This window comes from Chanos chanos, chromosome 10 (assembly GCF_902362185.1).
Source record: "Chanos chanos chromosome 10, fChaCha1.1, whole genome shotgun sequence".
NCBI lineage: Eukaryota > Metazoa > Chordata > Actinopteri > Gonorynchiformes > Chanidae > Chanos > Chanos chanos.
In genome coordinates this window covers 19,621,050-19,632,339 of record NC_044504.1, presented here as the reverse complement: position 1 = coordinate 19,632,339, position 11,290 = coordinate 19,621,050, and the positions used below count along the sequence as shown (strand labels likewise).

The 11,290-nt window shown below is 40.7% G+C and overlaps 1 protein-coding gene across 1 annotated transcript; it reads left to right on the top strand.

Annotated features, from left to right (window-relative positions):
• The first annotated feature begins 6,411 nt into the window (after window positions 1–6,411).
• Window positions 6,412–10,771, top strand: mdh1ab (malate dehydrogenase 1Ab, NAD (soluble)). The gene is made up of 9 exons (XM_030786206.1): window positions 6,412–6,442; window positions 7,337–7,435; window positions 7,691–7,787; window positions 8,516–8,691; window positions 9,312–9,434; window positions 9,684–9,860; window positions 10,043–10,156; window positions 10,261–10,350; window positions 10,453–10,771. The coding sequence occupies exons 1-9, from the start codon at window positions 6,440–6,442 to the stop codon at window positions 10,573–10,575; spliced, it is 1,002 nt and encodes a 333-aa protein (XP_030642066.1). The 5' UTR covers window positions 6,412–6,439; the 3' UTR covers window positions 10,576–10,771.
• The last annotated feature ends 519 nt before the right edge of the window (window positions 10,772–11,290 follow it).

The following is an 11,290-nucleotide window of genomic DNA, read 5'->3' as shown; positions in this document are numbered from 1 at the left end:
CAATCCTCATCAACAAGCACAATGATTTCAGCACTCTGAAAAAGAGGCCCTTTTCTCCCCAAAATCTTTACCTTCTCTCATATTCACCACCCCCGCCATGACTCCATACCACCCCCACCCTCTTTCCTCTTCATGTACCTGGTGCTTCATTTGACCCCGGGATTCTCAGATACACGTCTCCTTTCTCTGTCTGTAAAGGAAAGAGAATCTTCAAATGCAAGCTGATTTCCCCAGGTCAACCGGGACAATGGTAGGGAAGTGCATCGCTGTGTCAAGTCCTGTCTTGTCAGATCCTGTATCGCCTTTCTCCACTGGTGGCCTGAAGGGGACAGGTCCAATAGTTTAATATTCACTGGCAGTTAAAGTATTAAAATGACTCAAAGGGTTACAGTTTCACGTTACATAAACCTCCCTGCCAATCAGGCCCAGTCAATACCATTTCTGTAACACATGTTAACTGTCTGGCATGTTCTCCAATTGATTTGTCCTCTTCTGCCATGAAACCCATCTGTAAATTTGCTTAATCATCTGGCATTCAGCATCTACTCTTACACACTGACACAAATTAAAACAGAAGCCATTGTAGGATTTAACTTTTGTTTCAATTTCACGTCAGCTGTGGACCATCTTGATGGCTTGTTACCCTTCACCTTGCACTGTTACAAACCATTGAGCACACACTACAGAAACATCCAGAACATCACACAGGCTATACGGAACCTTAATGAAAATGTATAAAAGTGAGAGCAGGATATGATGTGTTAGAAGCTGACTTCTTTTAGTCCAGTCTCTATGCTTCAGAAGGTAGCAATTCTAATGTAGGCTGATACAAGACTCTCCGAACAAATAAAGAGGCAATTACAGCTTGAAATTTAATTTAATCAGTACTTAGAGGCATGAACCATACTGAAATGCAACTACACTGATGTGCATTCTTTCATCACTGTTGTTAAGAATCTGACTTTCACACGTGGAAGTATCTAACGGAATGTCTTTGAGACACCTTAGGTCAGCGTGTCCTGCATTGATGCAAACTATTTTAACACAGCCAACACAGCAGCCAACTTACCTCAAAGAAAGACAAAGAAGGAGATAAAGAAGGTATGTGCTTATATCTCTCCACTAGTACTAATGTGTTTACATGGCATGTGTGACAGCTGTGTTGAATCCAAAATTTTTGTGGGCTCCTGATGCATGACATTGGATCAAAGCTCCTTGTCCCCTCCCACATGTATACACAGCCTTATTGGTGGCCATAACTACCCAATCAGCCCAGACAAGGGAACCGTCAGCATGGCAACGCTATCCGAGTGAGCATCTGCACAGCGACCCTAGGCCGTGAAAGTGGTGCCATAATCCCCATGCACAGTGTGGAGGGGGTTTGGGGGGAGGGCATTCTTCACAATCACAAACAAATGGCAACCACAGAACTCCAAAGTCTCCAGCAGCAGGCCCTGGCTTGGAGGCCGACTGCCCCGGTCTCTCTTTTATTGCTGTGCAGAGGTGTGTGGAAGCCAGGTCTAAACCGGTGTCCAGTTGGAGGGATTTGAATTAATGAAACACAGTGGTGTACTGGGTAGTTAAGAGGTCATCAACACAAAACACAAACAAACAAACAAATACAAAACACATTCGACCCCGACAAGAGGTGCTGCTCTTCACAGCTGCAGTTTCAAACGACTCTGTCACATGATTTTTGCTGTTCCTTAATGTTGGAGAGACAAAAAAAAAAAAAAAAAGACAGATACGGCTCAACATGACCATGGAGTGTGATGAGTTACCCTCCAGTGCCCTCTGCTGGCCATAGCAGACACTGCATCCTGTTTTCCTCTCACCCTGCAATATCACCCTGTACTCCAAGGTGCACAGACAGCCATCAGAAAATTATAGATGAGCACTCATCAGAGCACTTTTTAAGTGGGTAATTCAAGGTCAGGTAATCTTATTGTGGTGCTTTTAAAAAAGATCTTTTGATACAGGGTGTTTTGGAGGAAATGGGACATTATCTAGTCAGTCATATTAGAGACATCAATATTATAGTGCTTTGATTTCAAAAATGTATTTCATGCACCATTTGCTTAAAGAAACACTGCAGGCAGACGGACTGACAGCACAGAGTGGTAGCCTAGAGCAAAGTGTGTGTGTGTGTCTGTCTGTCTGTGTGCTATGTGGAGGGGGAGCAGCTGTCAAATTTTGCCAAGCTGATGACAGTTCAACTCAGATGTACCAAAATCAAAGGCTATCAAGACATCCTGAATGCTTTTACACATACAGCTTATTCAATATAATGCTGCATATTCAATAAAACATCATATTTGCAAAACAGTTGGGTGTTTATTGCATTCCCTTATAGGATTCTGTGACTGCCACAGCCTCACAGTGCATTGCTGTACAAATATTCGGTAGTACCACAAACTCTATACAAATAGGGACCAGCAAAGACAAGGCCTCCAGAGTAAACTTAATCCTAATTGCGTTAAATACATCCACCACTCACAAAGAAATCCTCTCTAATGTTCAGAATCAAGCCATTTGCTCATTTACTTCTAAACCATGGACTGTACCAGTCAAAATCACTTGATTAAAGACCTCACGAGGTCATTGCTAGTGCTGTTTTTCCTGCAGATCCACTGCTATGTACATTCTGACTGGAGTCAAAACATCACAGATCTGCCTGATAAATGAGGTCATCGGGTCAGATGTCTACAGCACATTCCCTGATTCCACCCTTCCTTTCAGGGGATCCAACACAACATCATTATGATGGCTTTGGATAGTGGATGACAGATAATTGATAATACTGGTGTGGTTCACAGATGTATCTCTACTGCGTGAAACCATAGCTTGCAATAAAGGTGGCTGAATCTGGGTTGTGAAACAGATGCGAGCGATGAGCAATCTAGCATCTTGCACAGGCTCAGACAACAGGTTATCTCTGCGTTCATGTGGGTATATGCGGTGGTGAACCAGAGGCGAGTGTTAGTGGGCTGACACTGTGGAAGTTTGTTGATCTGCTCTCTCCACATCTACACACACACACACCCTGTCACACAGTTCTCAAGATTTTCACATGGCAGCCTCAAGTATCAAAGTCTTGATTGCATTTCCTGGGCTGTAGCCCCCCCCACCCCCCCACCACTCCACACATACACACACGCATGAACATACACATGCGCGCGCACATGCGCACACACACACACAGTACTGCTGTTTTCACAATGAATGCACATGGATCAGGTCACAGCGAGAACTGGCACCAGATGTTATCAGCCCTACCGTTGTCTTTGGGGTTTTGTTTTGATTTCCTTTTTACATAGAAAGTATGTATAATCCTCACATGTCAACAGGGTGCGTATGAATGTGAGACAAAAATAAACACCAGTGACTTGCATATGTCAAAGGCTTGCTAATGTACAAAGTCTTAACAAAGCAGTGCACTGTAGAAAGCTGACAGTGACAAAGAATACTGAGTTCACAGTATTTAAAACCACCTTGAAATTGATTGATTTTTTTTCCTCTTTTTTTTTTTTTTAAAGATGAGCTCCCTTAAAACATTAAGTGAAAAGTCAACAGCTTAAGTACTTAGTCCAACTGGACAAAAGTTTCAAATGTAAACTCCATGTCCTCAACATAGTAATGAGCCATTATTCCTCAGTGTACTATTTATTGGATAAGAGAGAAATGAGTGTCCTAGATTATTCATAGACCACTCAACGTAATGTGTTTAATGATAGCTGATTACAAAGCCAAAAATTAATAGGCATACAGCAGGGGCATTGTTTCCACTTTGTTCCATTAAAGTGTAATGTTCTGTCAGGCCACCAAGATTTTCAAGATCAAAAAGACTAACAAAATGACTTGGAAAAAAACACGCAATTAACTTTCCTCTCTGACCTTGCAGAAGCACTACCTATTCAACCTCTTAATTTAGATATTGCGTTGTCAAACACCTTTTTATTTTGAATGACTAAAAAAAAAAAGCTTCACACAAAAGGAAGCATAACTGAGTACGATTTGCTGCTTTACACTCTCTAAAAATGAACTGAGACTTGGAGACACAGGAGGTCAACAGATAGTGGTGGCAAATTAAAGAAAACTTTGCTCAGATGATTGTTTCAATATCTGTAAAGTGATATTTGATATGACAACAATCTAAACATTCAAAATGAAATTAGTTATGTCACTGGTGCATAAGTATATATACATTGGGGTGATCTTTTGTCTTAGGAGGACAGTTTGTATTTTTTTTTTATTACAATCTAATGAACATAGACCTATCTCTACCTGCATGCTAAAGGATATCAAATCACCTTAAATAGCTTATGCACAACTAAAGTGTTTCAAAGCATCAGTAAATCTCTAATATAGTCATTTAATGATCATTAACTAGTGATATGCATACTATAGCTACAAGCTACAAGGCAATGGAACTTATGTGAAGAGAAAAGAGGACATGGCTCTGTATAAATGTGCATTTATTGTTTGTTTCTTCTCTAGTTGAAACACAATACAGCCTCAATTTATATTTAAACAGCACACAAAGATCCTTGACCAGCACCACAACCCATATTCCACAAACAGAGCATAGAGAATTTCACACAGAAATCAAACTCCTACTCCAGAGCTGCTAACCACTATACAAACCAAATAGACAGTGACAATAATGTGACAACATATGACCAAAAAAAAAAAAAATCAAAGGACAAAGAAAAATTTGGTAAACATGTCCGGTCATTTTAGCCATCTGTGGAGCCTGTAATGTATACAACCATCCATTATTTTGAAGTAGGCCTACTCTGTGAATGTGGAGATCTCTCTTTAAGTGAAGACACGGTGGGGGAGATGAGGGGTAACTAAATCTGGTGCTCTTTTGTTAGACTGGTGTAATGAGTCTGTAATGAGCTCATACAAAATGCAGCTGTGGGATCAGCTATCTCCTGGGCTCACACGGGGTTCCAGTCACGATGACAACAGTGGAGAAAGTTATGACAGGCCGTCTAATAATCCAGAGCACTGGAAGTTACAAATACAGAATCATCGGCATAATCAGTATTTTAATAGTTATAATAGCTATATTTTGTAAGAATGAAGTAAGTCTAGGTAGGTACTGACTTGCATTCCCAAGACATGTAAGCGGTATTGACCATTTTCTAATGCAGAGAAATTAAATAAATAAAGGGTGAGTGTGTGTGTGTGTGTGTGTGTGTGTGTGTGTGGGAGGGGGGGGGGGGGGGTAGTCAGTTTGATGTTCTTGAATTAAATAATGGCAAATGAAAAAAAAATCTTACAGTTATTAAAAGTTATTAGTGCCATTAAAAAAAAGAAACAAGTCATTCTCAAGCTGGTGGTTGAGACAAATTACAATCTGCAGGTGAAACCACACAGGAAAATAGTCTCAAGTAGCCAGATGTACAAGCAAATGCAATAAACGAGCCGATCAAGATGATCTCTCAGGTGCATTAATACACAGCGCTGTCATATGCCGTTAATCGATCAACTTACCTTATCGACTAGAATGTAAAACCTCCCTTGTGTTCATAGATGTGTAAACGTCGATAACAACTTCAGGGTGTGGGATCTTTGAGATTTGTAAAAATACTGAAATGAAATGGGTGAGAGCAATCATTCATCGGAAAAGTCTACCACAAAGAACGACACTGACAGCTAAAAATCCATTCTACCAATACACCCATACGTGTCCTGCAAAACTTATTTTATGTCCTGCTGCAGGAGATACGGGATTTTCTGTTCCGTCTCTAGGCAACCGATGTGAATCTAACTAATTTAACTACCAACTTTTCCTGTGCAACCTACCCTAAACATTACGGTTTTTACTGATATCTTCCGGGTAGTTCTTTTGGTTCCGTGGCATTGTCAAAACCCTCTTATTTTTATTCAAGCATAGTTATAACTTTATGGAACAAATAAAAGTTAGTTATCTAGTTGTCGCTAGCTAGCATGCTAGCATTTAAGTTAATTTAATTTAAATATTAACTTTAACTTAGCTAAGGCACAATTTTCTTGAAATTGGTGGTTACCAACAACGACTCTTGTCGTGTTTTTTTCACTTTTTTCTCAGTGCTCTTGCGCATCATATATACCACACACCACAAAACGTAATCGCAGGCATATTTGTGGGTTTTTATTTTGTCATACAAATTTCTATCACTTCGAGAAATTCTATGACGTCAAAAGTGGATGTGGGTGTTTGGGCTCTTACCGTGATGGCGCCCGACAGGCATTGTGGACAATGTATTTGAGGTATTCAAGTGGTGCCAGGACCAAATAAGCGTATATGACTACAATTCCCATTACATCTGGCGGAGGTGCAACATTAATTTCGTTCCTCCCTTGTGACTAGCGTTAGTACAATAAGTAGAGGTGACCTCCGAGTACCATTAGAAGTGGGAGAGCAACTGTTGCAGACAAAGCACAGACAATGGTAACTGAAGTTTTATCGTAGCTTTCAGCACTGTTTTTATGCATTACTATTGAATGCATAATTGGAGTTATTTCTTGTCTCATGTGTGGGTTATTTTGCGTTGCCATCTAATCCTGCATAGTCGGTGTTCGGGTAGGTTACACTGCGCAGTTTATGACAAGTAAATCCTGTTGGTTGCATGCTAGTTTACCGGTGGGGAAGAGCTTGCATCATTTGGTTGCTGATCAGTTTTTCTTATTAAAAGAAAAAATTAAAATGTTAACAAATGTTGCAGTGTTGGTTGAGACATTTTCATGTTTCAATAATGCTGATCTTTAAGGCTCAATCGCTAAGATGTCATAAATTGATAAATCGTGTTCAGTTAATGGTAGCTCGCAGAGAAATTTCAACTGGACTCTTGCAATTTCTGGCAGATGTCTCCTTTACGTTGTTATCGGATAAAACCATGGCCTTGTTCTTGTCACGCTAACTTAAGAGTACATTGGCATCAATAGTTTTACTACATAGAAACGTCGTTTAGGTTTAGATGTCCCTCTTTATACGTCCTGTTGATGTAAGATATTGCATGCCTTTTCCACGGTCGGGTAACTTTGTGTTATTAGATAGACTGTCCTTTACATTGTTCGGCGTATTATAAATGTATCTCTCATAGCAATCGTGTGAATGGAAAAGGGAGAGTGAATGAACTGCAAGGTTGACCGACCAGTTTAAAAATACCCCGCACACTACGTCACTGCAACAGCCTGAGATGACTGCCCTATTTTTAAAATGTAACGTGGTTTGCCTCGTGAGCTCTCTTTCTTGAGAAGTCCTCTTTTTGAGTTTAACTGTTGATAAAGGTTCGGTCAGTGTCACTTTCGTTAAATTGGTGACGGATCTATCTTTCTGTTTCAGGCTGACCCTATCAGAGTTTTGGTGACCGGTGCCGCTGGGCAGATTGCCTATTCTCTGCTGTACAGCATTGCTAAGGGAGATGTCTTTGGCAAAGATCAGGTGAGGCAGACTCTGGCTTATGTAACATCTCCGCTTATCCTGTTAGGAGCTGTTGTAATGCTCAGCTACATATAATACAACTGGGTGTGTTCCAGGAAAAGATGCATTTTTGGACATCATGCAAAGGGTAACAAAGTCCTTATCATCCAGATTATTATTTTGATGTGTTCTTTAAAAAGAAAGATGTGCGTATATCCTGACGTACACATTTGTTTGTGGTCTCCTTTAATGATTGTCTGTTTTGTCCAACTACAGCCTCTTATCCTCCTCCTGCTGGACATCACTCCAATGCTGCCTGTGCTGGATGGGGTTGTCATGGAGTTGCAGGACTGCGCACTCCCACTTCTGAGAGGTCAGCCTGGTTTACAGTTTGACACACATACATACAAACACCAACATTGTAAACCAAAGTGGTGCTGATTGAATCGATGTTCGCAACAAGAGCTGGGATGGTTAAGGAATGTGCAGTGTAGCCCCTTAAATGACACCTTAGGTTTCTGACGGGTATAGTTTTCAGCTCATTGTAATTCAGTGTAGTTTCATTTGTGGCCCACAGTGTGAGGCTCCTGTTGTAATACTATTGTGTCCTGGTATGTTGTCACCATGACAGTGATACTTTCTCATCTTTGTTTGGGACCTTCAATGGTCAGAGGCCCACTGAGCCTCAGCTCACTGTACTCACTGCCTCATGTTAGAGACAAAGACAGCTGAGAGGCACAGTGTCAGCCTGGACCTCTCTGATCAGTCCCATTGTCATCCCATCTCTGAAAACCCTTCAGGATGTGGATGCACTATTACTAATAGATAAAGTTAAAATTGGTTTCTCTGAATATTCTGTGCCCTATCATAAATTCCTCCATCTTTTGCTTGAGTTGAAACAGTCTGTAGTAATGTGTTTCAGTGAGTTATTATATGATGTATTTGAATGAATATTTATTGGCTTTAGTGTGTTAAATATCTGTTGTATAGCATAGTTTTGTTGCAGCTATCTAGGAAAACTAAAGCTGTGGTCCTTCCTCATACACTGAAATTTGAAAGTTTATTTATTTATTTTTTTGTGCTTGATGGATTGCCTTTCAGAGGTTGTTCCAACAGACAAGGAGGAGGTGGCCTTTAAGGACCTGGATGCTGCCATTCTCGTGGGCTCAATGCCCAGGAAAGAGGGAATGGAGAGGAAGGATCTCCTGAAGGCCAACGTCGCCATCTTCAAGTCCCAGGGTGCTGCACTGGATAAGTACGCCAAGAAAACAGTCAAGGTATGTTTCTCTCTTTGGGATGCACACTTGATTGTGAAGCTCCTTACGACTGTGAAGTTTTTCAGTATTCAGTTATATTGTTGATTTGCTGTTACATTGACGACCTCATTAGTTGCTGTGTGTTATTTGCATTTTTAGCATAGCCTAACTCTAACAGAGTAAACAGTTTTCTCATATCAGCTCGGCGTTGTGTTGTCACATATCAGCAGTTAATAACTAAGCCAAGGAGTATATCTGAGAAAGTGAATGTGATAATTGGGGTTTGTTGGTTTCCACTCTCTACATGTGTCATAAACAGCTTAAAAACCAAAGACCAATATTATGCTCACAGAAACAAAATAGCCTCTGCTCCTTTTTCGTTATGCCAACGAGTTTGAGCAGAGGCTTCATTGGTTGTGATTCAGTTCTAAGAATCTAGTTTCTTCTGTCTTCACTAATATGGGATATTACCTCACATAAAAATTGGACTGAAATCTAGATACTTAAATGTCAGTCCACCGGTTTCCTACAGTCACTTCTGCAGGTTTATTTGGAGGGTTTTAAACAGATTTAAAGCACTGTGATGTTTTTTCCCTGCCATTCGGCTGTGTTTAAATTTCGGACCTTTCCATTGCTCATAGGTACTGGTCGTCGGTAACCCTGCTAATACCAACTGTCTGATCACTGCTAAGTCTGCCCCCTCCATTCCTAAAGAGAACTTCTCCTGCCTGACTCGTCTGGACCACAACAGAGCCCGTTCTCAGGTGTGTGTGGCTCATTCCGTCACTTTTCATGGACATAAACATTTTTGAGTAACATGAAAAACAGTTCAGGCTTTGAGTCCTGCAGTTTTTAAGAGGCACTCTCAAGAAAAGAATCCAGTTCTTGTTGAAAGAAGATCTTGGAGAATTTTAGTTAATTTATAAATTGTTTACTTGTGGTCAAACCAAGGATTAAGTTGATAATGGACCACTTAATAATGTATACATGCTATGGCTTTACATGTCCACTAGGTGGCAATGCGTTGTGGCATTCCTGCTGATAACGTGAGGAACGTGATTATCTGGGGCAACCACTCCTCCACCCAGTACCCCGATGTCCATCACTGCAAGGTCAGCGTTAAGGGCGAGGACAAGCCGGCCTTTGATGTCGTGAAAGATGACACCTGGCTGAAAGGAGACTTTATCTCTGTGAGTTCAGGCTAATTACATTGACATAGTGGCAATACAGAGCAGGTGTTGTCACATAGTATCCATAAAAAGTAAATCTGTTTGAGCAATGTCCATCGTAGGTTCTGTGTTGTACTCTGTCTTTCTTTCTTTCTTGATGTGTTTTTCTCTCTCTCTCTCCACCGTTACTTTACTGCACTCAGACAGTGCAGCAGCGTGGAGCTGCGGTCATTAAAGCCAGAAAACTGTCCAGCGCCATGTCAGCTGCCAAGGCCATCTGTGACCATATGAGGGACATCTGGACAGGAACTGCAGAGGTCAGCACAAGTACTCACCACTCAACTGAGCCTTTACAAAAGCTTTTAACATAGAAACAGACGAAGGGTTTGCACTACAATTCTTTAATATTTACTTTTTTCAGGGAGAGTTTGTTTCCATGGGTGTGTACTCCTCTGGGAATTCCTATGGCGTACCTGATGACCTCATCTACTCATTCCCTGTCACAATCAAAGTAAGGCACCCTGGCATTAGTCTCTTTTCTTTTCTTTTCTATACACCTGTTTGCCAAGGCACATGATCAACACGTAATACTATCCTTTTTTTATTTTTGTAGAACAAGACCTGGAAGATTGTGGAGGGGCTGGAAATCAATGACTTTTCCCGAGCCAAAATGGAGGCCACTGCTGCTGAGTTGGTGGAGGAAAGGGACACTGCCATTTCCTTCCTGGCAGTTTGACTAGAGCTCCAACAATCAACCAAGCACTCAGATATCCACAACCTTCCAGACTCCCGTCTGTGAAGCACTGCGTAAAGCTCCCTGTGTGTGTGTGTGTGTCATTGTCAAGCATCTCCAGTTACATTTCACCTGTTACATATATTCAAAAGTTCATTTTTAGTAACTCACTGTAACTCTCCAGTAGTAGCTATTGCACTAGCTGTACAATTACTGTAAAAGTTAATTGTTGAGACCAACAATAAAACCAGAGAAAGAAATGTATTCTTATACTGAAAATTTTGTGATCTACTTGAATTAATTTTTGCAGAAATAATTCACCCACTCCAGAAGTTTTATCCTCAAAAGTGATACATATGTACTTCAGCCAACCAAAATATTTAGTGGTTATTGGAACCAAAGCCCAGATGGATTTGTGGACTTGAAGGCCTGAGTTGTGTGCCTTTGAAACTTAACTGAGACAGCAGTTACAAAAGATATCCTCATGAGGGCAGTAGCCACTTACAAATAAAGAAAACAATTTTCCCTTTGGTGGGGATCTTTGTAATGGAGCAGTTTTAGTATTGTGGTTTTTCAACTGCATACTTATCTCTGAAACAAGTATACTATAACAACTATATCTGTTCACACTTTTCAAGGACAAAGCATGTCATAGTGACAGTGGTGATGAGGCATTGTTAGTATAATTGAGCTGAAATGATTAACTGAGGTTGTTTTA

Coding starts and splice junctions, on each gene's coding strand:
- mdh1ab (XM_030786206.1), top strand. Junction 8,692..9,311: donor ACGCCAAGAAAACAGTCAAG/GTATGTTTCTCT, acceptor CATTGCTCATAG/GTACTGGTCGTCGGTAACCC. Junction 9,861..10,042: donor TGAAAGGAGACTTTATCTCT/GTGAGTTCAGGC, acceptor TACTGCACTCAG/ACAGTGCAGCAGCGTGGAGC.